Source organism: Myotis yumanensis, unplaced genomic scaffold (genome assembly GCF_028538775.1).
Source record: "Myotis yumanensis isolate MYYU_CA2020_CCGP unplaced genomic scaffold, mMyoYum1.0.hap1 SCAF_16, whole genome shotgun sequence".
Taxonomy (NCBI): domain Eukaryota; kingdom Metazoa; phylum Chordata; class Mammalia; order Chiroptera; family Vespertilionidae; genus Myotis; species Myotis yumanensis.
Genome location: NW_027223767.1, coordinates 13,530,220 through 13,557,944, shown reverse-complemented (window position 1 = coordinate 13,557,944; position 27,725 = coordinate 13,530,220). Strand labels below are relative to the sequence as shown.

Here is a 27,725-nt window from a genome sequence, read left to right as displayed (position 1 = left end):
TTGAGAGCATTGGTGGCGCTTAAATCATAAAATTTAGAGAATTATTCTTTACTTCCTTCTACTTACAACTCCTGGGAAAGAGTTAATAGCAAATAATTGAACCTGTTAATGGTCACCCAAACTATCTGCCTTTACTTTATGCTGCTCAAACAATAAATGATCAAATGATTTGAATTCATTTGTAAAACAAAAAGGGGAGAATTTTTGCTCTCTCATAATATTTGAAATAGAAATGGGGAGAAGGGGAGAATTGTGAGAATGACTAGAAATAAAGAGAAGAGAGTGTGAGAGATATGATCCACATGGAGTGTGTGTGCGCATGTGTGTTTGAGGTAGGGGAAGTATGGGTATAAAGACAGCAGAAGCAAATCCTGTTCTCAGGAATAGCCATTAAACATTTAACAATATGGTGAGTGTCATTGCCCTGGCTGTATTAGGTGATAAAATAATCCTTTACTCCATGATGCCAACTTTTAGAAACTTGTGTTGTGTGACTGCATGACAATAACATTCTTGGAGGACTAGCTTTAAAGTTTGAATTATCAGGGCAGAGCAGAGACCAGCAAGTCATGAGTTAGGTTGAGAAAATAATGAGAAAAAGATATTAGAACAAGAGCTAATGTATTGGTGAAAGGAGTAAGAAAAAAACTTCATGGACATAGACAACAGTATGATGATTACCAGAGGAAAGAGGGTTGTGGGCAGCTGGAAGAGGGTAAACGGGATAAATGGTGATGGCAGGAGACTCCATTTGGATTGCAAGTGTACAATGCAATGTGCAGATGATGTATTACAGAATTGTACACTTGAAACCTATATAATTTTATTGACCAATGTAACCCCAATAAATTCAATAAAAAAAGAGCAGATCTGATGAAAATAAATGTAAATGGATCTTGGAACTATAAGCAGAGGCACCTCCCCCCAAATCGGGTAGTTTTTGCCCCCTCTGCAGGCTAGGTGGGCTCCATTCTCATCTGGAATTTAACCTTGCCTGTCCAAGATGGAAAGAGAAATCTGAGAAGGTCTGGTGCTGCCATTCTGGCTCAGCTCTGGGACTGTGATACCTGGATCCTGAGAAGTAGAGGACATCTAGCATCAGGTTTAGGAAGCGGAGTGGAGTGAACATAGAAACTGTGAGGTGGGAACCTCCTTAATATCCTTACATGGAATTTTCTATGTCCTACCTTCTGTTAGAAAGGAAGAGTCTCCCTGTCCATCCAACAGGAATTCATGCATATATGGTTTGAATTTCATCCTCCCACACCCATCATGTGGTCCCTTCTTCAGTTATGGCGTTCATAACCTGCATCTTAAATGTTCTCTCTCTACTAGTTCTTTGCCATCTAAATATCCTCAAACCTATTCCATCCCAAAGGGAATTCCTGCCTTGACCTCTCATACTTCTTGCTGCATTCTGGCCCTGCTTATCTCTATAACATCAACACAACCTCCTTAAAATCATTCATTATTTTTAGTTGTAGGACTTTCCTGTGTGATTATATTAATCATAACACCATGTTCAAATATTCTACTGATACAAAATATTTTTGTGTGTGAAAAGCAACAGTCCTCAGCCAACTCCAAACACCAAGATCAATGTTATATATGGCTCATCTGTTGCAATTGTTTCTGAAGTCACTTGTATTTCATCTGTATGTCTCATCTTCTCTCTCTCTTCGTTTCTTGTCATGTTTATGGTGATGAAACAAGGTTGCTTGTCTCCCAAAACATATTTTGCTGGTTATTACCTGGTGGTTTGAGAAGTTCCTTTATCCTCTGTACCTCCTACATGTTGGTAGTTATATTTATAGAATTAATGAAATTCACTAAGAGTTTTATGTTTCAACTATGCCTTCATAGTTGGTGCAAAATCTTTCTACCAGAGGCACATAATCATTGACAATGCCTCTTTTTGTGCATCTAGCCACTATAGATAACCATTCCTCAGATGTATTATTTTATTAGGGGTTGCAAACTCTTGGTATTCTAACTCCATCATTTCTGCATCATTTATTATCTGGAATATACCTAAGACATACAATATTTCATAAAGTCGTCTGTATTAGAAGTTGGCAAGAATGTGGAAATGGAATTGGTTCAAGGTCAGGCTATTGTTGAGTCTGTAAATATAAGTTTTAAGGGACATACGGAAGATCAGGCATAGCGGTCCGGTGGAGTGAAGTAGCTGTGCTTCCATGTTGAGTCCCTTCTCTGGTGGAAGCGTGCTAGAAGTTCATGGTCACAGTATTTGTGCAGAGTGAGTACCAGGGCAGAGAGCCTGGTATAATAGATTCATGGACAGGTGTGGGTCATGCTCTAGCAAAACTCAGGGGTTCACCATCTACGGTGGGTCACATTTCTATACTTCCCTTTTCTACATATTTCCTTATCATTACACTGACAGCAGGTTTAACTGTGGACACCACACCTTGGTGAGGGACTTAGGTTTTATTTTTATTTATTAGGAAGCTCTTAGAAGGGGTTAAGCAGTTAACACACGTCAATCCATTGGGTTTGGCGATCTGTCATGGGCCCCGAGTGCCCCTAGAGCTTCCTGCCGGCTATGCCAGAAATGCAAAGCTTTGACTGCCTTGACTTCGGCTATTTGCCAAGGCTGTTTTTGCAGTGAGCAATCATTCAAACGAGGTCCTGTTCCTGTAGACAAAAAATGGATATGATATGCTTACCACAACAGTGGTGAGCCCCCCCAACCCAGTGGTCCTCTCCTATAATGCAGCCCACTGCATGTGCTGCCACTCACCTAGACCCCCCTGCTTCTCACTCGTGGGACTTGGGAGGGCATGAGGGGCTGATGTGAACATGAACTGTGGCTATTGCTTTTGCTTTGAGTAATAAATCCCCTTTGTTACTGACCTTGAAGTTTTGTGTCTTCTGCCACCATCCCTCAAACAGCAACTAGTCATTGTTTTACAAAATTACACCCATCCTATTGGCAAAAACTTGAAAAGTGTTAACTTTCTCTGCTGGTGGAGATGAAGAGAAAAGGGCACTCTGGTACCATGCTACAGCCTTTTTGTGAAGCACTCTGACAATAATATACATTGGGATATACTTATTGGCAAACTCATTGAATTACAGACATAGACATTGGATATATACAAATTTTACATGTCAAGCATACATCAAAAAAGTGATTTTCAAAAAAATATATAACATCTAATATAAAAGACATACATGTATTTTAGTCTGAAATCTCAATTCTGGGAATCTGTCCCATAAATATAAAGGTGCATAAGTGTTTTATACAAAGGTGTTCATTAAAGCACTCATCACAGTTAATATTGAGTACCCATCAAGAGTATAATGTCAAAGCTAGCAAAGAGTGTAGTTAGATCTCCATCTTTTGATCGGAAGGTATTCTCATCATGTTTGTGAACTGTGGAAAGCAACTTCCAAGAAAATAAATGTATAGTGTGACCATTTTTGTGGAAGGAAAGCCACAAAACATATAAAACAATCCTATTAACAGAAAGGAGTGGAGAAGCAGAAATAGTATGTATTGGCATTGGTTGTTTGTCTTGGGATGGGGGTGTGGATAGAAAACAAAAGGGAGAAAAGGAATACATTAGGTGAATGGGCACCACAAATCTTATTACAGGAAATACTCTAAATCATCCCTGAACACTGGAGTGTCCTTCAAGAATGGCCTTCTCTGGCCCATAATGACAATCCCAATGTCCCTTCAGCAAGCAAACCTGGCAGGGAAAGAGAAAGTGGGTACAGTCGCCAAGGGGCACCAGTCACTGGCAGAAAGAAAAGGGACTGGCACCCAAGACCCTTCAGAAAATACTATTCGATGGTAAAACCGGGGTGGGGGGATGTAGGTGGGGGAAGTGAGAGCCTAGAAAGAAACTCTGCTGGAATCTCCCTGCCCCTCTGTTAGGTTAGGTGGCTCAGGAGGTGGCACAAGAAATAGAGAGTCCAGTGAATCAGAAAAGAAAGGAAAGGAAAAGGTTTATTTCTGCGTCCCTGGGAGACCCACATACCCCCAAAGACAGGGCACGTGGATTCACGCCAACATGGAGGGGGACGCTTTTTTTATACTGTGGTTGGGTGAGGGGCGGGGACATGAGCTGAGGTATTCAGTTGAGGAAGTTTCAGCCAGGTATTCAGGAATGAGTCAGTATCTGTGTGGGGGTCGGTGTTGATTCAGGGAGAAGCCAGTATCTGTGTCTGGCATGCTGATCTGCCAGAAATGCCAGGGGGAATCCATTATCTCGTCACATGTCTGCATGTATCCGATTCTAGGCTCTCTCTGACCTAACACCCTCTCCCTCTCTTCCTGCACCCAGGCTCAGCCCCTCATCTTCTTCTAAGCCCCATTCTTTGCTGAGAGGAGCAGCCGCCTTTCCCCCACCCTCTGGACTAATGCCAGGTTCTGGCTTATCTGGGGTGGGGCCCAATCCTGTAGTGGGCTGGCACACACAGTCCTGCTTTATTAAGCCCTGGACTTGTCCTGAGGCATCAGGACCAAGCCTGGCCGCGGAATCTTTGGTATCAGTAACAGAACCTCTGCCACACAGGAGAGCCCACCTGCTGCCATGGGCCGCTACCGCATTCACGTGGCCGCTGGGGCCTGGCTCTTCTCTGGGTCTTTCAACTGCGTGCAGCTGTGGCTGGTAGGGGAGCGCGGGGAGGCGGAGCTGGAGCTGCAGCTGCGGCCAGCGAGGGGACAGGTGGGCACGGGAAGCGGGGACTCAGACCCCCTGACTGGGCTGGCTGAGTGAGGGCGGGCGGGACGAGGGAGGCTGGGAGCCAATGACAATGCAGCTTCCCCAGCTGGGCCTTCCAGTGAGAAGGGATGCCTGCACCTCTGTGGGTGACAGGTTCAGAGCCAGGGCCCTGGCTGGTCTCAACCCCTTTCCTCCCTCTCCCCTCGGCCCCACCGTGGTCCTCACATCCTCCACTACTTTTCTCCCATTGACCCCAGGCCAGTGTTCCTATGGGATCAATGGTCAAGGTGAAGGACGTCTGAGAGCGCAGGCGCGGTGAGAGCTCAGTTAATGGACGGGGTAGGTGATGGTGCTCAGTGTTCAATTCAAGACACTCAGGGCCTCGCCCCGCATCCCTACTCTTTCTGGTGAGATGGGGCGTCTGAGACCCACAGGCAGCACAGGTTGGGAGGAGGCAATGCTGTCCCTGGAGGCCTTGTCACCGGAGCCCGCAGAGGACCCCGCACCCTCAGTTAAACGTCCTCTCCCGGGTCCCCGCTACTAAGACTCACCAGGTTCTGTCCCCACAGGTGGCGGAGTTCGAACAGGACATTCCCCAGGACTTGGGGCCATTGCAGTTCCTGAAGTTGCGCAAACACCACTCCCTGGTGGACGACGCCTGGTTCTGCAACCGCATCACCGTGCAGGGCCCAGGAGACTTAGAGGAGGCCGCCTTCCCCTGCTACCGCTGGGTGCAGGGCGAGGGCGTGCTGACCCTGCCTGAGGGCACCGGTGAGGGGCCGCCTCAGGGAAGTGGGAGCAGGGCCCAGGGAGTACTGGAAGGCGAAGGGGTAGCAGGATGGGTAGCACAGAGGAAGGTCAGAGGGATTTGAAAAAGTGCATGCTCAGCAGGTTAAGAGCAACCAAGACAGGAAACTAGGGGGACATTACACACAGCATTAAAAGGGCTGGAAGTGGGACTGGACAGGGAAATGTGTGATGTGTCGATCCCACCTCCCAAGGTGTGCCCTGGGAATGGGAGGTGCAGCCACGCTGGGAAACAGAAAAGACAAAGTAAAGTGGGAAGGAATCTCCAGTGACTGGGAACCAGTTAGGACAAGGACAGGTAAGGCTAGCACATGGGACCCCCGAGAGGAGGCAAGGAAGGGAAGCAATAAATGATATGACCATGAAGAGCTGGCTTGGCTGTGATAACATGGAAGACAACTGGTAGGGCAGGGAGCACTCTGACTGGGATGGGGATGAGTGAGCAGGGGCTATAGGGGATTTGTTGCTGTGGGACAGGCGGAGGACAGATCTGACTAGAGAGAAATTGAGAACAATGGCCTGTAAGAATGGAGACTAATCAGCCATAAGAAAGATGACACATTGCTGTTTGAGACAACATGGATGGATCTTGAGAGTATGATGTTAAATGAAATGTCAAAGAAAAAGAATAAGAACTGTATTCTTATGTGTATATATAGGATATAAAACAAAAAGCAACAAATGAACAAACAAAATGAACAAAAAACACAAACTCATAGGTACAGGCAGCAGAGTGGTCGTTACCAGAGGAAAGACAAAGAGGGTAAAGGAGTAAATACAAGGTGACAGAAGGAGACTAGACTTTGGGTGGTGAGCACACTCAATGTATACAAATGTCATATTGTAAGATTATACACCTGAATTTTATATGATGTTATTAATCAATGTTATATCCCAATAAATTTAATAAAAAATGGAAACATGAAATAGGTGTCTTTGAGGGATAATATAAATAGAGGCGAGAAAAGGACAAGTCAGGTTAACAAATATAAACTATGTGATGGTGAGGCTAGGTGAGATGGAGTCAAGGAAAGGTAGCAACATGGAACTATTTGTTCCCTAACACAGATGACATGGGATGGTTGAAGGGAGCACACACAGAATTTTTGTCCCAGGGATCAGGTGTGGGTAGGGAAGGAAAGAGCAGAGTGCATATATAAAATGGATAGGAAATATGTCATTCAGAGGACAGGTGAAGGTGTAGAAAGAGGAAGGCCAGTATTGATGATTTAAGAAAGGCAATACACAATAATATGGGATATTGTGGATATGTCAGGTGATTAAGAAGAAAATTCATAATCATTTATAGGCCCAAGTAGTGGAATTTGTTTCAAAAAAACAAGAAAGGGAGGAAAACATGGACTATTGCTTATGGACAAATACGGGGTTGAAAGAGGTGAAATCACAAATAGGTTTTGGGCAAAGATACAAAAAGTGACTTTGGGAATACATCAGGTGAGGTAGAGCCAGAGAAAAAGGCAAGAGTCTATTGGAATACAGTCAAGAGTGAGAGACTAGATCAAGTCAGGGATAGCATGAGTTGGACAAACAATGTGGTCAAATGTTCTCCCAGCCCGCCTGGCAGGAGAGAGTACCTTGGACAAGTTCCAGAAGCATCGAGAGAAAGAACTGAAGGAAAGACAGCTGATCTACCGGTAACCACCCATCCATAGCCCTCCTGATATTCCCACCTCTTCTCTGATCCTGCCACCATCACTGACCCCCTAATTCCTCCCTGAACTCTTTTCCCATCTGCTAGTTGGGCCACCTGGAAGGAAGGGCTACCCCTGACAATAGCTGCGGACTCTGAGAAGGATCTGCCCCCAGATATGAAATTTCATGGTGAGAAGTCGTTGGACAATGAACACAGAGAGAAGACAGGGTGAGAAAAGATCCCAATGGAGTGGTAGTGGTGGATCCCGTAACAGGCATGATTTGGTGAGTTGACAGTGCCATCCTTGACCCCTGTCCTAGGGCTCTGGAGATGGTCCTCAAACGTGTTTACAACCTCGTGAACCCCTGGGACAGCCTGGAGGCTTTTGATCAGATCTTCTGGGGCCCCAAGAGCACCCTTTCTGGTCAGTATTCCCATTGGCCCCTGTAAGTCCTTAATAGCCTGTTTTGATGGCCCAACCTTCACTCTCCATAGTCTCTCATAAGTAGTTCCCAGATGAGAAGATTGTATGCCTGGTCATTTCTCAGAGGCAACAAGAAAAGATAGGGGCTGGATACAGGGTGAACATGTGCTGTATAAAGAGGGACATCAGGTTGTGGTGAATATCCTCCCCTTACCCTCCACTCCAAACCCACAGAGAAGGTTCACCAGCGCTGGCAGGATGACGAGCTTTTTGGCTACCAGTTCCTCAATGGCGCCAACCCCATGCTGTTGAGACGCTCCACCTTTCTGCCCTCCCGGCTGGTGCTGCCCTCAGGGATGGAGGAGCTTCGTGCCCAGCTGGAGGAAGAACTCCAGGTACACCCCCCAGCCCTCTGTTGTCTTCTCCTTATCTGCGTGGGGAAGGGAAGTGGTGAGGGGGAGGGACCAAAAGTGAGTCAGAGAAGGGAGGCTGTGTTAGTCCGCTGTCCCTGGGTGCAGAGTCCTTTTCAGGGAAAACCTAGAGTATCAGGGGAAACTATAAGACTGGTGGGTGCCAGAGAGAGAGGCAGCAGGAAATTAGGATATGATGAGGAAAGAGGCCTGGAAACCTTGACGGGGAAGCTTAGCATGCTGGTGGTGCAAAGGAATTGGCCAACTATGGTCTTAAAACCACCACTGCCACAGGGATGTACATGTTCCTGGGGAAGGTTCCTTTCATTTTGCCTCTTATTGTCAGCTGAGATGACTTGGATTAAATGCTCTGGATGCCTCCTTCTTTTTTGCCACTAGGACTCTGGTACTGATGTAGGATAATTGTAAGAAACTAGACTGAAATTTCTTTACATTTCTTTGCCTTGTCCCTCTGGGTGTAGCATTTGAACTCTAACCATGGATATGTTCCCCCTTTCTCCAGAAGGGTTCCCTGTTTGAGGCTGACTTTATCCTGCTGGATGGAATTCCAGCCAACATAATCCAAGGAGAGCAGCAGTACCTGGCTGCCCCCCTTGTCATGCTGAAGATGGAACCCAGTGGGAAGCTGATACCCATGGCCATCCAGGTGACGTGTTTTGGAAATCCTCTTCCCAACACTGCTCTCTGTGCACTCCAACCTCTGCCCAGGGACAAAGACAGCAGGCTGTTGTCTTTCACCCCTGCCTCACTCAGTGACACCTGTCCAGGTCTCCAATCTCTCTTTTCTACCTTACAGCCTGCTCACTACTCGCCTGATATTGCCTTTTTGAGAGTCCGAATGGTCTCTATTGGTCCTCACCCTAAGGCTACTCAATCTCTTTCTGACCTTTGAATCTGTGAAATACCCCTTCTTTCTTAGACATTTTTTCTCCCTTTTTTTCTTGTTTCCTTTTTAAATTTTTATTTTTGATACTATTACAGATGTCCCCATGAACCCTCCCTTTGCTCGCCTACACCCAGTCCTCACTGCCCTCCCACTGGCCTTCAGCACACTGTTATCTGTGTCTATGAGTTATGCATCTATGGTCTTTGGCTAATCCCTTTACCTTCTTTCATTCAGTCCCCCACTTCCCCTACCCTCTGACAGTTGTCAGTCTGTTCCATGTATCCATGCCTCTGTTTCTATTTTGTTCATCACTTTATATTGTTCATTATATTCCACACAAAGGTAGGTGAGAGCATATGGTATTTGTCTTTCTTTGACTGACTTATGTATTTCACTTGGCATAATAATGTTTAGGTCCATCCATGATGCCACAAAAGAGAAGATTTCCTTCTATTTTATGCCTGTGCAGTATCCCTTTGTGTAAATGTATCACATCTTTTATTAAATATCTTTATTGTTGAAAGTGTTACAGAGGTCCCCTTTTTGCCCATTGACCCCTTTTAGCCTGCACCAACCCCCACCCCAAGCTTTCACCACATTATTATCTGTGTCCATGGGTTATGTGTGTGTGTGTGTATATATATATATTCTTTGGTTACTATCTTCCCACCCACCTTCCCACCCCTGCCTTCCCTCTGAGATTCCACAGTCTGTTCCATGCTTCTATGTCTCCAAATCTCTTTTGTTCATTAGTTTATTTTGTTCTTTAGATTCCACATATGAGTGAGATCATGGGATACTTGTCTTTTTCTGACTGGCTTATTTCACTTAGCATAATACTCTCCAGATTTCCTTCTATTTTATGCCTGTGCAGTATCCCTTTGTGTAAATGTATCACATCTGTGAGACAGACCCCATGCTGTCTCAAAGGGTAAGAGGTCCATTTCACTGCTGCATAGTATTCCATTGTGTCAATGTACCACAGCTTTTTTTATCCATTCATCTACTCATGAACACTTGGGTTGTTTCCAGATCTTAGCTATTGTAAATTGCACTGCCATGAACATAGGGATGCATGTATTCTTTCTGAATGGTGTTTCACATTTCTTAGAATACGTTTCTAAAAGTGGGATCACTGAATCAAATGGCAATCCCATATTTACTTTTTTTTGAAACTCCACACTGTTATTCATAGTGGTTGCACCAGTCTGCATTCCCACCAGCACTGTACCAGGGTTCCCTTTTCTCCACATCCTAACCAACACTTGTTATTTGTTGATTTGTTGGTAGCCATTCTGACAGATATGAGGTGATACATCATTGCTGTTTTAATTTGCATCTCTCAAATGATTAGTGGCTTTGGGCATTTTTTCATATGTCTCTTGGCCATCTGTATGTCCACATTGGAGAAGTGTCTGTTTAGGTTCTTTGCCCATTTTTTTAATTGGATTGTCTTCCTTTTGTTAAGTTAAATGAGTTCCTCATATATTTTTTAAATTAACCCCCCATGAGATGAATCATTATTTAAAAAAATATGTTTTTATTGATTTTAGAGAGAGAGAAAGGGAGAGGGAGAGAGAGATAGAAACATTGATGAGAGAGAAACATCAACATCAATCTGGGGATGGAGCCCACAACCCAGGCAAATGCCCTGACTGTGAATCGAAGTGGTAACCTCCTCGTGCATGGGTTGATGCTCAACCACTGAGCCACACTGGCCGGGCTCCTCATTCTTTTTAATACTTTTTTTCTTTTTGCTGCTCTAATTCAGGGTTTTTATCTAGTTTATCTCCCAAACTGCTATTCAATCCTCTGCTTCATCACCTACTTTTTATTCCTTCCAGTGTATTCTAGATGTCAGGTATCACATTCTCCATTTCTAATTGGTTCTTTTTCATGGTTTCTATGTCTCCTTTCACATTGTTGTAGTTATCACTACATTTCTTGATGATCTTTCTAAACATTCCTTTGAGCTTTATATTTGATAAATTGTTTACCTCAACTTCATTTAGCTTTTCTCCCCTGAAGATGTCCTTAGTTCTTTCATTTGGGGACTATTTCTTTGTTTCCATATTTTGGCTGCATCTTTGATTCCCAGTCTTCATGGGGTGGCCTTATGTAGTAGGTGTCCTGTGGGACCCAGTGGTGCAGTCTCCTTGATCTCCTGACCTGGGTGTTCTAGGAATGTCATTTGTGTGGCTTATGTGGGCCTTGCTGTTGTAATTGAGTCTTGATTGCTGTTGGCCCATTTGTATGTGGGATTGACTTTCAGGCTGACTGACTGTGAGGCTAAACACTGAGCCTGGCATGTGTGTTACTGTGCAGGTGCTGACCAAAATAAAAATAAGAAAAAAAAATACAGAAAATAAAAATAAAGAAAAAGAAATAAAATAAAAAGGCTCAAAGAAGAAAAAAGAAAAGAAAAAAAGAGAGAGAAAGGAAGGGGGAAAAAAAGTGGAATTTGCCTCTGCTGTTTAGTGCCCGCTGTCATGTCCTTTTGGATAAGCTGTTTGCAAAGTTTATTGGACCCAGCGCCAATGTTGTCTGAAGCTGGCCACTTAGTGTGTTGGTTCTGGGCCTCTTAGAGACTCTGACGCAGGTTAATGTCAGATACTGTCTGTACCTGGCCCTTGGCAACCTGTTTAAAGCTACAAATGATCCAGAGATTGTGGCTGTCTCTGCTGGGCTTGGCAGTGTATAGGAAGGACCAAGTGTGCTCTAAGGCTAACTTTTACCAGCACTGGGCCCTGGGGCATGTCAACAAACATTCCAAGCAACCTGGAAGCCACCATGGCCTGCCTCTGCCTGCTGACTGCCTGTTAGGCTCAGTCACTGCAAGAGCCTGTGGTGAATTCAGGAGAATGGGGTGAGTGGATCTTCCATGAAGGGGAGCTGCTGTACAGGTTTCAGGGAAGGTGGTGGGTGTGGTCTCTTCTCCAGAGCCACATGACTGACTCTATCTCAGATTTTGCCCTGACCTTGTAGTCAGGCAGGTGGGGTGTCTGGAGCCTAGAGGTTGGGACTGTGGGAAGACAGGAGGGTAGTTCTATTGGATCTCCTGTGAGGGGGAAGTGCCAGTCAGGTTCACAGGAAAGAGGGGGAAATGGCCCCACCCCAAAGCTAGTCACTGACACCCCCTGAGTCTGCCCAGACTTATACACCCTGGTCAATGAAATTGACTCCTCAGCAGAGCTTAACCTCCTCAGAGTGGGGCAAGAGGGAGTCCAGAGAGTGGGGTAATTGTTTTCCCCCAGTCTGATGTTGCATGGAGGGGATTGCTCCACCTAGAAAAGATGGTGGGTGACCGTGCCACTGAAGAATGACTCGGCACAGGTATTCCAGCAGCCATCTCCCTGACTCCACCCCAGAGTCCAAACCTCAGACTCTCCCTAGGCAACTCCAGTTTGTACTGTCCTCTCTCCACCAGAACCTAGAGTCAGTGGCTGCAAATGAAATTTTGTGCATTAGCCCTTTAAGAGAGTGCCTGTGTCTCCAGCTGATTCCATCACTCCTTGGCAGACAGAAACCCTGCTGCTTTTTTTACAGTTGAATATTATGTGAGTGCTTCTTCCTGGCTCTGGTGCTCTGGACTGGGAGCATGGCCTGGGGATTAGGCCCCATGCTTCTCAGGGGAACTCCTCACAGAGGTATACCTTCTGAACCTTAGCCACTACCTATGGGAGCGGGGCCAGCCCTTTTCGCATCTCTGCCCTTCCTACCAGTCTTGATGTGTTTCTGTAAATCCTTGGTTATAAGAATATTCTTCAGCTTGTCTTTAGTTGTTTATTCAGGGTGGTTATTCTTTAATTTAGTTGTATTTCCAGTTTGGTCCTGGAAGAAGGTAAATGTAAGATCCACCTATTCCACCTCCATTTTAAGTCTCTTCCTTGGTTTTAGTGTGTTTTCCCTCTTACTGTTCTCACCAATCAATTGATGAGAACTGTCAGTTACCTCACACACTGAGCTTCTCCTTCCTATTTGACCTAACTCACATCCTCATCAGGTTTCTCCCAGTCATACTGGATTCCGCTTTGCAATTCCTCCTGCTTTGAACCTGACCATCATGGCACTCACATTTCCCCACTGCTAGTCAGAGGATGAGTGTATTAACCCCCTGGGAGACAATAATCTTAGTCATCAGTTTCCCCCAGAATACTGAGCACAGTGTCTAACACATGATGAGAGGTCAATGAATGCTTAATTCCTCTTTATTGCAGATCCAGCCTCCCAATCCCAGCTCCCCCATCCCACCAATATTCCTGCCTTCAGATTCTCCACTTACCTGGCTCCTGGCAAAGACCTGGGTCCGTAGTTCAGATTTCCAACTGCAGCAGCTCCAATATCACGTGCTGAACACTCATCTGCTGGCTGAGGTCATCGCTGTAGCCACCATGAGGTGCCTCCCAGGACTGCACCCTGTCTTCAAGGTACATACTCTACCCTCCATGTCTTCTCTTGCTCACATCCCAGAGAAAGGAAATAATGCCACAGTTACTCAGGATTTAAAAAGCCTAATCCATCTGGCTGGGAACATGAAACAAACCTGCTTGAAATAATCTAGCATTGATATGGTATTGCGGCAAAGAATCTTCATAGGCGAGAGGGGACAAGAGAAAAATAACTATGGCAAGCCCTTGAATCTTGTGGTCATATTTTTCTGTTTAAAGTCTTTTTATTTTGAGCTAATTATAGATCCACATGCAGTTGTAAGATATAATACACACTGATATCATCTACCCTATTAAATCAAGTCATTTAGCATTTTCTACCCATACTAGTATTGCAAGTCAATTCTCTGAAATTCTCCAGCAATGGGTCTGGAGGGGAGTAGGAATATAATTTGTTAAACCAATATGTTGCCGTTAAGCTAGGAATACAAATGGTAGACATGACAAACAGCCAGAGAACGATATCTGGGAATAGAGGTGAAGATAACAAGAGACAGCTATAAACACTATAGTATTGATGAAGAATGTTCTACTGCAACTGAATGTTATGAGGAGCACAAAATAAAAGGGCAAGGATAGCAGGCCGGCTGGTCACTGACATCTACCCAAGAGTGAGGAGACTAAAGATGTGCATTAGCATGGTGGTGACAGGGATGGGAGGGAGGAGATCCTGCCTGCGTCATGCCTGTGCAATATTGGAGAAAAAGGCCAGAGGCCTCGGCACTGCCAGGCTTAGGAACTCACAAAGTGAATACTTGTTGGAATGACCCAAAAATACTGTAATACTATAAACAGCGAGTTCAGTGTCTATTGCTAGGCAAAAGGCAGCAATATAAGACTTGTGCTTGTCTTACAATTGTTTTCCAAATCTCAATAGCACTTTGATACAGGGAACAGGGAAGAGCAGGGAGCAAACATCTATAAGCCTATAAAGCAGAGCAATGGTCATAAAGAGTGTAATCAGGAAAGAAGTCAGTTTGGAGGCAAAGATGAGGTACTGAGCTTTCGATACAAAGAGTTTGAAGTGTTGGTAAGATATGCAAATGAGTGTTTGGCAGGCAGAACAGCTGAACTGTAATGTCACTGAGAGTTCCAATGCCAACCCTCCTCTGGGCTGTGGTTGTTCGGGGTTCTAGGGTGACATAGACAATATAGTTACTAATGTAGATCATGGGCTCTCAGGTTTGATAACCTCATGATGCCTTTGCATGACCATCTCCCTCCTAGCTTGAATCACTTATGCCCAATTTTACACTTTAAAATGCCCTTTTACTAGTTAAGCCCCCTCCACATCCATATTCCCTCACCATAGCAACTCCATCTCATGGCAGACAGTCTTGTTGGAACTCCCAGGAGGGCTAAGCCTGCAGAACTTACCAAGGTTACCTGTGCAGGCTCTGGATTCAGACTGCTCAGGTCTGAAGCCTGAAGCCTGGTCTCAGTACTCACCAGATGTGTGTTCAGGGTCCTCATCTCTGAATGAGGATAGCGATCTGCATTGTTGGGTTGTTAAGGCATTACAGGCTAAATGCTAGAAAAATGTCAGTTTTCTGCTGTTATTTTTATTGTCATCATCATTTCTGTCATTGCTGTTAGGAACTCTGTTCTGGGTTCTTTATTCCTTGCTGTTGTCTTAGTGTTTTCTGTGACACCAGCATCCCTCCATGAACTTTCTGAAAAGAACAATATGAGCTCCCTTGATATCTTGATTATGGGAGTATCACTTGTGTCCTTCCCTTTTTCCAGCATCAAAAATCTCTGATCAATATCCAAACTGTCTGAATCCTATATGTTAATCAGGTTAAAACTGAAATAAAAATAATCTAAGATAAAAAGAAGCACATGTCAGGATCGGGTGCATTTTAAAAAAATATATGCTTTTGTTGAGTTTAGAGAGAGAGGAAGGAAGAGGGAGAGATAGAAACATATTTGAGAAACATTGATCAGCTGCCTCCTGTATGCCTCTACTGGGGATGAAGCCTGAATTCCAGGCCTGTGCCCTGAATGGGAATCAAACCTGAGACCTATTGTTGCATGGATCAACACTCAACCACTGAGCCACACTAGCTTGGCAGGTGTTATTTTTATTTTTAAAATATTTATTGTTGAGAATATTACAAATGTCTCTCTTTGTTCCCCCCATTACCTACCTCCACCTGGTTCCCACCCCACCCCAGGCCTTCACCACCCTATTGTCTGTATCCATAGGTAATGCAGATAGGCATATAAGATCTTTGGTTAATCTCTTCCTGCCCCTCTCCCCTTTCTTCTGAACAGATTCATCAATCTGTTCCATGTTTCCATGCCCCTGATTTTATTTTATTTATTAGTTTATTTTGTTCATCATATTTTGTTTATTTTTAGATTCAATTATTGATAGATATGTATTTATTGCCATTTTATTGTCATATTTGTGATCTTTTTTCTCTTCTTATTCTTCTTCCTTTTCTTAAAGAATACCTTTCAATATTTCATGTAATATTGGTTTGGTGGTGATGAACTCCTTTAGCTTTTTCTTGTCTGTGAAGCTCTGTATCTGACCTTCAATTCTAAATGATAGCTTTGCTGGGTAGAGTAATCTTGGTAGTAGGTCCTTGTTATTTATCACTCTGAGTATTTCTTGCTACTCCCTTCTGGCCTGCAAAGTTTCTATTGAGAAATCAGTTGACAGTTGTATGAGAGCTCCCTTGTAGGTAACTAACTGCTTTCCTCTTGCTGTTTTTAAAATTCTCTATCTTTAACCCATGGCATTTTAATTATGGTGTGTCTTGTTGTGGATCTCTTTGGGTTTCTCTTGTTTGGGACTCTCTGTGCTTCCTGGTCTTGGAAGTCTATTACTTTTACCAAGTTTTCTGTCATTATTTCTTCAAATAGGTTTTCAATATCTTGCTCTCTCTATCTCCTCCTTCTGGAACCCTCATAATGCAAATGTTGGTATGCCTGAAGTTGTCCCAGAGACTCCTTACACTATCTTCATAATTTTTTATTCTTTTTTCTTTTTACTATTCTGATTAGGTGTTTTTTCTTCCTCATATTCCACATCATTGATTTGATTCTCAGAATCCTCTAACTCTACTGTTGAATCCCTGTACATGATTCTTTATTTCAGTTGGTATATGCTTAATTTCTGACCGGTCCTTTTTCATATCTTTGACATTTTCTCTAAGATCCTTGAAAGTCTCACTAAGTCTCTTGACACTCTCATTAATTCCCTTGAAACCCTCATTAAGTCCCTTGAAGCACTCATTAAGATCCTTAAGTAACCTTATAACTATTGTTTTGAACTCTGTATCCAGTAGTTTGCTTGCTTCCATTTCTTTCATTTGTGACATGATTCTTTGTCTCCTCATTTTGACTGTCTCCCTATTTTTGCTTCTATGTATTAGATAGAGATGTTATATCTCCTGGAATTGGTAGATTGGTCTTGTGTACTAGGTGTCCTATAGCGCCCAGTGGTTCAGTCTCCCCAGTCACCTGAGCTGCACACTCTAGGTGTGCCCCTGTATGATTTATGTGCACAGTCTTATTGTAGTTGAGCCTTGATTGTTGTTGGAATCACTTGGAGGAATTAACCTCCAGGCCAATTGGCTGTGAGGACCTGCTGTGACTACAGTGGAAGAGCTGCTATTCAGGAGACACCCCTATGGAGCAATACTTGCTTCAGTGGGGCTTTGGTGCACACACTTCGTCTTCCTCTTTAGTGTGTTGCTTGTGAATGAGTAGAGCTGTAATCTGGTATGCTCTGAAGCTGTCCACCGGGTGCACTGGCTCTGGGGCCTCCCAGGAAGCATAAAGGCAGATACTACCTGGGGCCACTCTGCAGGAGCTACAGAGAGATCTGCAGATGGCTGTTACTTGGATTGGGCTAGGAAGTGCCAAGGTGAGGCCCACCTCTGAAACAAGGCAGACTGGTGCTAGTGCCAGGTCTTGGGCCTCTTATTGATAGGTTTGGAGCTTGTTTAAGAGATTATAGGAAAGTCTGAAAACTGAGCCAGGACAGGCCATTCATATGGAAAAGCCACTACAAATAGCTTGGGTGGGGCAGCAAATTGGATGGGGTGGGGTCTCAGGGAGTCACCAGAGCAGAGCTAACAGTATTGGCCATGGTGACAGAAACTCAGATATGCTGCCAGTCAGCTCTGCTATGCGGGAGGTCACAGGACAGGAAGAATGACCCCTGTGAGTATCCCTGTCTGGGAGAAGGCCGCCCCTGCATTCTTGCCCCAGTGGCAGACAGTCCAGTTCCTCTCCATATATCCCTGGATTTCCCCAAAGCTGCCACCTGGAGCTGGGGCTCAGAGGAAGCAAGATCGTGTATGTTTATGCACAGGCCCTTTAAGAGGAATACCTGGGACTCCAGCAGCTTCCATGTCACTCAGCCACAATCCCCACTGGTTTTTATAACCCAAAGTTATAGGGACTTGGCTTCCCAGATCTGGAACCCTGGAATGGGGGGATCTGGTGTGCAGCTGGGACCCCCTGCTTCTCACAGGCAGCCTTGGAAATATCACTCCTAATTTAAAAACCAGACTATTCTGTGCCTCCACCCCTCCCACCAGTCTCAATGTGCTTTCTTATTTACTTCTCTAGTTGTAGAATGTCTGTTCAACTGCATTCAGGCAGTTCTGAATGATGGTTGTTCTATATTTTAGTTGTAATTTTGACATGGTTGTGGGAGGTGGCAAGTACAAGCATTTACCTACGCTACCATCTTGGGACTTTGGTGCACTTTTGTAATAATTAAAGAAAAAGAAGGAAAGAGGAAACAATTAGGAAGGGGAACAGATTTTATGATGATCCACTTGCTGTTTAAGCAGGTAGTTTGATTTGGCTACTAAAATTCTGACTAAAGGAACCCTGTCCTCAAAAGAATCCAAGAATAAAATAATGAGCAGTTGGAGGAAGAGCCTTGAAATGAACAGAGAAGCTAGTTTACGGAATGAGGAGATGTGAATGATAGAAGAATGATAGAAGAATCATGAAATGATATAGAAAGCTAAGAGGTAGGTTCTAAATGGACAACCACATTGAAGGTGGATACTATAAAGGAAATGACAATATCTCCTAATCAATGCTTCTGTGTACCAGGCACTGAGTTAAACACTCTCTATATATCACTCACATAATCACCACCACAGCACCTGACTTAGGACACCTTTTATCGTTCTGGTTGACATGAAGAAATTGACATTTAGGGGGTATATGGCCTTGAACAAGTATCAGAATGAGGGTTAAAACCCAGGACTCAAACCCAGGTCATTCTAGCTCCAGAGCCCCACTCACAGTAGAGTCATGGAGAGCATGAGAGTTAGTGATCATAGCAGCAGAAGGAGACCAGCCTACAAAGGCACTGGCAGGGAGGAAAAGATCCAGAGGAGAGAATGTCACCAGGCTGAGTGCCACTCCCTACAAGGGAGGACCCAAGCATGGACTCCATTAACAACCCTTCTCTGATCTTCTTCATCCAGCTCCTGATCCCACACACGCGCTACACCATGGAGGTTAACATCAGAGCGCGGACCCAATTCGACTCTGATAGTGGAATATTTAATCAGGTAAAGAGGAAATGGGGCATAGAGCTGCCTAATCTTTCATCTCTGTACAACCTCCCGCAATCTTCACAGTCTCAGACAACCTAGTATGAATGTCCTGACCCTTAAACCCATGAGCCTGTTCCTTTTGTACCTTTAATTTTGTAAACCCCAACACTGAACCCCTTATATAAGACTCTGCAGCTCTTCTATTTCATGAGACCTGTCAACTCTCAAATTCCAGGCAATGAGCACAGGTGGAAGAGGCTATGTGCCGTTGTTTCATCGGGGCATGGCTCAACTGACCTACCGCTCCCTCTGTCCTCCTGAAGATCTGGCTGACCGGGGCCTGCTGGGAATCCCAAGTGCTCTCTATGCCCATGATGCTTTACGGCTCTGGGAGATCATTGCCCGGTGGGTGAGAGTGGGAGCTGAGAAATGGATGGCCATTGGGGAGAGGGAGAGTGGGTCTCTGTCTTGAGGTCAGCATGAGGAACATGAAAGAAGAAGGTTCACACAGGGGGAGCAGAGGACTCAATCCTGGGAGAGATGAGGAAGAGTGAGGAGACAGTGGGTAGGATATGAAAAGAAGGAAAGTAGAATAAGAGCGTAGGTTGTGAGACCTGGGAATGGGGAGATGGGGATCTAGAAGAACCAGGGTTTTGTTAGGAAGAATGGTTATTAATCACGTTTAGGGAGCTATTAATACTAAGGATCCACAATTCCTTCCTTTCTAAACTAGTGTGTAAATGAGTTCAGGGATGTCCCAAAAAGGAAGTCTTGTAAAATCTGTGTCCAGATGCAGTGGATGGACCTTGGCTGAGGCCACAGAAAAGGAGTAGCAATCAGAGGCTAGGGCTTTCGACTCTTAACGAGCTCAGCTCCCTTCTTCTCTGGGAAGGTACGTGGAAGGGATCATCCACCTCTTCTACCACGGGGATGACATCGTGAGAGGGGACCCTGAGCTGCAGGCCTGGTGTCGGGAGATCACTGAGGTGGGGCTGTGCCAGGCCCAGGACCGAGGTAAGTTCCCTCCTCAGAGAAGAAAGCTCCTCAGACACTGCCCAGAGCCCCTTGTCAGCCTTGCCCTTCTGGGTACATGAACCCAACAACTCATTACCCTCTCGCCCTCCACACATGAAGCATATGAATACCATTCTCACCTCCAAAGTGTTAGGACAGTCCTACAAACCCAAGGATTTTCCTCCTCAGGGTAACTGACTATCAACCTTTATTACCATCCCCCCATTCCTGCCACTGATACCTCCAACCTCCACAGCATAGAGCCCAGTGGGTCCAGAACCCCAACCAGTGGGAGATCTGCCCAGGCCCTGCTTGTGCTCTCTGATGCTCTTCCTAAGAAAATAAGTGGGGAAAATGTTCCCACCAAAGTCCATGATGACCCTCTCTGGCTTTCCCTCCCTTCTCCTCTTGCCTGCTACTGTCCACCACACACAGAAGAGGGTCCAAGCACAATGACCACAGTGCAGGGTCATTTCTAGGTGAAGACTGAATCTCAGATTTCCCTAGCCAGTGCATTTCATCACTAAGCTCTAGCTACTACCTATCATTCTTCCACTCCACATTTTAATCTACGAAGAAGAAATAGTGTTTTTGAGCTTTGCCTAGTTTCATCTTCCTCTCTGTAGCACACATGTGCCAACCTCATATGTTTCAAATTGTCCTTCAGGCCCTGCCCCCGCCTACTTCACACCAACACCTTGAGTCCCATCCTCAGCCTGTGAGACAAGTACAAACATTTATTGGGAAGCTATTATGGCCAGGACATGGGAATACAAGGTTTAATATACCAATGCCAGACCCTTGGAGGGAGGCTTTCTTTGGAGGGTCTGGGGAACACCCCCACCACCCTGATCCTTTCAGGACCAAATGTTCTCTCATACTTTTCAGTTCTGTTTTCAAGCATCCCATGCCCCAAAAGATGCTTCTTCCTCTCCCTGGCCATCCTCTTCCCATGACATATCTACCTTAAGCATTTACAAAATACAGTCACATATAAGCTTTAATCTCTGATTCCCCCATTTTACTCCTTCAACTTTCAATGTTCTCTCTGCCTTATTATCCCCACATTATTCTCATTAAAGGCCACACACTAATATTTGTTTCTAAAGTACTGGTTTCTGCCTCTTTCCTTCTATGTGACCTTGAGCCATCCACTAGATCTCTTTCACTTTGACTTTTAGTTTCCTTAAAGCTAAAATGGACAAAATATTTGCCATCCATTCTCACTTAGGACCTGACAGAATGTTTGAGACCCAATGATATAATGTGTGACAGTGCTGAAACCTGCATAGTACATAGTGTTAGATGAGTTTAATCATATGCTCGACCCCACACAAAAATACCTCCCCAATATGATCAGCATGTGAAATAGGAGAGTCCAGACTCTGCCATGCAATAGATGACCTTGGTCAGGCATCAAACTCTATGACCCCATCTCACTGTATTCATCATGTTTGTTTATTCTGCAGTTTTGATACTTTGACACTTGGAGTCTTGCTGACCCAGAAGGCACCACCTTTCCCAGGGCCAGCTGATTCTCAGATATGGCAAACCACTCCCCTGGGAGCATGCTTTTCATATGGTGGAAGTCTCAACCACCACCTGTATTGAACTCTTACACTCTGGGCCACTATTCCCCTGGCCTAATCACTTCAGGCCAGGTACCAGCCAGGGACAGCTACCATACTCCAGAGCCCACTGGAATTATAGCAACTAGCCTGTCCTAAACCTGCTTATTCTGCCTTGCTTGTTCCTTCTCATGGAAACCATGACAAAGGCTCCTGCTACCTTCTCCCCTCACCCTTCTGCCTCTTGACCAACCCTGGTGCTCCCAGTGTGGTCCCCTGTGGTGCGGCAGGTACCCATCTCTTGGGATCTGTGAGTATAACACATACCTTTTCCATGGCAGTTATCTCCTGACCTGTTGGCCTCAGCACAACTGAATAATAATAGAAACTATATTTTAAAACACTTGCCTGTATATTGAGTGGAATGGATAGCTGACTTTCACACCCTTCCTGTACTTTAACTGAATGAATTACTTCTCTTTCTCTGCATCATTTCCCAGCTATGTATAAGCACTGAACCCCTTTTGGGGAGACAGCAATTTTATTGAAATACAACCAACCTAGAGAGAGGTACAGAAATCATAGGTGTACAACTTATGATGTGTTACTACAGTGACACACCTGTATGATTAGCATGAAGATCAAGAATCATAACTTTAGCCCTAGCCGGTTTGGCTCAGTGGATAGAGCGTCGACTTGCGGACTTAAGGGTCCTGGGTTTGATTCCGGCCAAGGGCACATGCTGGGTTGCAGGCTCCGTTCCCGGTTGGGAGCATGCAGGAGGCAGCAAACCAATGATTCTCTCTCATCATTGATGTTTCTATCCCTCTCTCTCTCCCTTCCTCTCTGAAATAAATAAAAATCTATTAAAAAAAAAAAAAAAGAATCAGAACTTTACCAGCTCCCTCAGAAAGCCCCTTGTGTACTCTTCCAGTCATACCCACGTGAAAGTAACCATTACCTTGACTTCTAGGTTGGCTAATTTTACTTGACCTTCCACAGGTGGAACTATAAACATGCACTTGCTTCATTCTCTGAACACTATGTCTGAGATTTTTCCCACTTTGTTGCATGCAGCATGTAGTTTGTTCATTATCATTGTGGTAACTTCCATTTTATAATTATGGCACCATTTATTTTTCCTTTTTGCTACTGATGGGCAATTAGTATTGTTTCCAGTTTGGGGCGATCAATATTAATGCTATTGTGAACATTTCTGTGTGTGTTTGCCTGTTCTATTAATACCTAGGTGTCGATCACATGGACCATAAATATGTGAAAATCAGCTTCAATAGTTATTGACCCTTTTCCAAGATGGTTGTACTGGTTTCTACTCCTTTCATCAGAGTTTCAGAGCTCCATATAGTCTCAAATACATGAAAATATTTTTCTATCTTTTATATTTAGCGATTTTGGTGGATATGTAGATCTATCATATTGTTTATTTAAGTTGAATTTCCCTAAAGACTAGGGAGTACTTTTTTCATGGTTTAATAGTCATTGGGATATCCTCCTTTATGAAGTGCCTATTAAAGTCTTTTACCCTTATACCTTTAGGGTTGTATCCTTTATCTTGTGATTTCTAAAAAAATATATTTTATTGATTTTTTACAGGTGGGAAGGGAGTGGGATAGAGAGTTAGAAACATCAGTGAGAGAGAAACATCAATCAGCTGCCTCCTGCACGCCCCCTACTGGGGATGTGCCCGCAACCAAGGTACATGCCCTTGACCAGAATTGAACCTGGGACCCTTCAGTCCGCAGGCCGAAGCTCTATCCACTGAGCCAAACCGGTTAAGGCTATCTTGTGATTTTTTAATTGAGGTCTAATTGATATAAATTATTGATTTCAGATTTACAACATAATGATTCATTATTTATCTGTATTGTGAAATGATCACCACAGTAAGGCTAGTCAATATCCATCACTACACATAGTTACCCAGTGTTTCCTTTGATGAGAACTTTTATGATCTACTCTTTTAGCAACTTTCAAATATACAATACAGTATTATTAACTATAGTCACCATGCTGTACATTACATCCCATGACTTGTTTATTTTATAACTGGAAGTTTGTAACTTTTGACCACATTCACCCATTTCACCCACCTTTATCCCCACCTCTGGCAACCGCCAATCTGTTCTCTATGTCTATGATCTCAGGATTCCCCCCCACCCCATTTTTTTTTTTTAAGATTCCATGTATAAGTGAAATCATAGAATATTTGATCTTTTTCAGTCTATTTTTTTCACTTAGCATACTGTCCATCCAGGTGGTCACAAATGGAAAGATTTTCTTCTTTTCCGTGGCTAAATAATATTCATATACATATATAATTTTGTTTATTCATTCATCCATTGACGAATACATAAGTTGTTTCCATGCCTTTTTAAAAAATGTTTTTAAATTTACTTTTGGAGAGATGGTAAGGGTAAGAGAGAGAGAGAAATATAGGTGTTATTGAGGAACAAGACTATTGAATAGCTGTCTCCTGCATGCCCCCTACTGGGGATGGAGCCAGCCATCCATAACCTGGTATGTGCACTGACCTGGAATTGAATCACCAACCTTTTGATACACAGGACAATGCCCAACCAATTGAGCCATACCAACAATGGTGGTTGCTTCCATGTCTTGGCTATGGTAAATAATGCTGCAATGAACTTGGGGTGCAGATATCTTTTCAAGTCAGTGTTTTTGTTTCCTTTGGATAAATATCCAGAAGTGTATTTGCTGGATCTAATGGTAATTCTATATTTAATTTTTTAAAACGAATTCCCATACTGGTTTCCATAGTGGTTTCACCAATTTACATTCCCATGAACAATGCACAAGGCTTCTCTTTTCTCCACAGCCTTGCCAATACTTGTTATTCCTTGTCTTTTTATAATAGTCATTATAACAGGTGTGAGTTGACATTTCATTATGATTTTGATTTACATTTCCCTGATGATTAGTGATGTTGAGCAATTTTTCATGTACCTGTTGGCCATCTGTGAGTCTCTGGGAAAATGTCTATTCAGATCTTCTGTCCACTTTTTAATTGGACTTCTGGTTTATTATGCTATTGAGTTGTATGGGTTTTTACATATTTTGGATATTAACCCCCTATTAGATATGTGGTTTGCAAATACTTTCCCCCATTTGGTAGGTTGCCTTTTTATTTCATTGATAATTTCCTTTGCTGTGCAGAAGTTGTTTAGCCTGATGTAGTTCCATTTGTGTGTTTTTGCTTTTGTTGCCTTTGATTTTGAAAATCCAAATGTCATCACCAAGACTGATGTTTTTATCTAGGAGTATTATGGTTTCAGGACTTTAATTAATTTTTCCTTAATTTGTGTGTGTGGTATAAAATAGCAGTCCAGTTTCATTCTTTTGCATGTGGCTGCCAGTTTTCCCAACACCATTTATTGAAGACATTGTCCTCTCCCCATTGTATATTCCTGGCTCCCTTTTTGGGCTCACTTTTCTGTTCCATTGACCTATGTGTCTGCTGTATGCCCAACACCATACTCATTTGATTAATTTTGCTTTGTTATACAGTTTGAAATCAGGAAACAGGATGAGGATGCCTTGAACTCTGTTATTCTCTCTCAAGATTTCTGTGGCTATTTGTGGTCTTTACTGATTCCATACATTGTAGATTGATTTACTCTATTTCTTTGAAGAATGCAATTGGAAATTCATAGGGATTGCATTGAATGTATATGTTGCCTTGGGTAGTATGGACATTTTATAATATTAATTCTTCCAATCCATGATAATAGAATATCTTTCCATTTATTTATCTTCAATTTCTTTCTTCAATGTCTTATGGTTTTCACTGTACAGGTATTTCACCTCCTCGGTTCAATATATTTCTAGCTATTTTATTCTTTTTGATGCAGTATATATTTATATGAATGAATGAATGAATGAATGCACACTAATGATAACATAATCTCCAGACATTAGCAATCATTCCCTTATCTTTTTCAGGGATTGCAGTTTCTAAACTTTGGTATTTCTTCTCCTAGGTTTTCCTGTCTCCTTCCAGTCCCGGGCTCAGCTCTGCCATTTCCTTACCATGTGCATTTTCAGATGCACTGCCCAGCATGCAGCAGTCAACTTCAGCCAGGTATGGACAACTGAAAACCTGGGTCCCTGAAGGAAAGTACTTGGACAAGGGTATGCTCTAAGGAAAGAGTTGGGAGCCAGAGCCCTCCATATCAGAGTGTCTGGTTGACTCCAGATTCTTCCCCCCCTCAGCATGACTGGTTTTTTTGGGTCCCAAATGCCCCATGCACAATGCGGATGCCCCCTCCTACCACCAAGGAAGATGTGACAATGGCCACAGTGATGGGCTCACTCCCAGATGTCCGGCAGAGCTGTCTTCAGATGCTTTTGATGAGGCAACTGGGCCGGCAGCAACCAGACATGGTAAGAGGGGATTTGGGGAACTTGGGGGCAGTGATAACAGAAAAGAAATTGCAGAGTGTGGGGCTGAGCTCTGATTCCTGTGTCTTGGAACTAGAAGCTGATCAATCCTTCTTTTCTGCTTCAGGTGCCCCTGGGGTATCACACAGAAGAATATTTCTCAGGCCCTGAGCCCAAGGCTATTTTAAGACAATTTCAAGCAGATCTGGACAACCTGGAAAGGGAGATAGTGGCCCGGAATGAGCAGCTAGACATTCCCTATGAATACCTGAAGCCGAGCTGCATAGAGAACAGTGTTGCTGTCTGAGCCCCAGTATAATGGCTTTTCAAAGATCACAGGCCAATACTAGGGTTAACATTTTCCTTTTGAGTTTTATGTTTTCCTGGATCTGAGTTGCTATGGTTCTATTTTCTTTTCTATCTGAGTTCCCTCCCTGAATATATGACTAGCCTGAGGCACTGTCCCACTTCCAGGTCATCTAACAGAATGATCTTTAACTTGAAAACTCATTCCTTAAAGAGATCAACTATTCACTCATGTAGATTCTCCTATCTCTAGAAAATTTGTCCTTTTCATTTATTATATAATCATTTTGAGATAGATTTGTTAATATCATGTGAGATGAATATTTAATTCCATTTTTTTTTCTTTTGGAAAATCTATTATACCAGCACAGTTTATTTAAGAGCCCATCCTCTCTCACTGATCTATAATGCTAGCATATATCACTTTGCCAAATCAGAATGGAAATATTTTTGAGATTTCTATTCAATGTTTTCATTAATGTGTCTGTCTTATGCTATACCATACTGACAAAATTACAACTTTATAATTAAAATCACCTACTATTTTGTAGCATAGATCCATCAATTTGTCTTTTAGAAGTGACAGCTTTTCTTGGACTTAGGACCTTTCATATACATATCAAAAAATCAGCTTGTTATTCTCCAAATATAGTGTGTTGTGATTTGTTTGTGTCAGTGCACTCATTTATATAAAGTGTTCAGTCTTAAACCAACTTTGCATTCTTGAGATATACCCAATTTGCCACTGTATACACTGTTGCATTCCATTGTAGTATCCCAGGCTTGCTAAGAACCAGGTGCCCTTTCAAACCAACCACTCAACTTCCCAATCCTTTCTGACTTCTTTTGGTTTCTCTCTATAACCAATCCATTTACTAGATCATCTGGGTTCTGAGTTCCTTATTGAATCTGATCACTTTCCCAGCCTTGGTACCTCCCCTTTATGGTTGCTATCTTAGCTCCTATGGGCATGCCTCACAAAAGTACCTCCTCCTATGTTATCTTGGCTTCAATTGGGTAGGAGCCAATCAAAGGGGACATCTGTAATACATACAAAAATAAAGGTAAATTTTTAAAATGAGAGATTTTTAAAAGAAAAAAGAAATAAAACCTTAGAAATAAAAAAACACACATCTGATTTGAGGGGAAAAACACGTGATCAAGCTTCTGGTTTGAGATGGAGAAAAGAACCTACTCTTTTATCTCATCTTACTCCCAAAGTACAATAAATGTGATGCTAAAATAATAACAAAGACTCAAACAGACACATATTTAAACAGAAAATACATTTCTCAGACACCCCTCTTCCAGCCAGAGTTGGCCATTTGACTAACTGTAGTCTATAGTATATGAACAGAAGTGATGTGTGCCATTTCAGACCACGTCCTCAAAAATAATGGGCTTGTGAGTGAGCACCAAAGCCCCATCGAAGCAAGTCTAGCCCCAGAGGGGTGTCTCCAGCACAGAAGTTCTCCTACTGCAGACACAGGTGATTCTCACAGCCAATTGGCCTGGAGGTCAATTCCTCCCA

The 27,725-nt window shown here is 43.4% G+C and overlaps 1 protein-coding gene across 1 annotated transcript; it reads left to right on the top strand.

Moving 5' to 3' along the window:
- Positions 1 to 4,565: 4,565 nt before the first annotated feature.
- LOC138994102 (polyunsaturated fatty acid lipoxygenase ALOX12-like) lies at positions 4,566 to 26,195 on the top strand. Its single transcript, XM_070393762.1, has 14 exons — positions 4,566 to 4,700; positions 5,267 to 5,468; positions 7,078 to 7,159; positions 7,264 to 7,386; positions 7,479 to 7,582; positions 7,817 to 7,977; positions 8,516 to 8,659; positions 13,117 to 13,326; positions 18,816 to 18,902; positions 19,123 to 19,292; positions 19,780 to 19,901; positions 25,489 to 25,589; positions 25,721 to 25,891; positions 26,016 to 26,195. The coding sequence occupies exons 1-14, from the start codon at positions 4,566 to 4,568 to the stop codon at positions 26,193 to 26,195; spliced, it is 1,992 nt and encodes a 663-aa protein (XP_070249863.1).
- Positions 26,196 to 27,725: the final 1,530 nt, after the last annotated feature.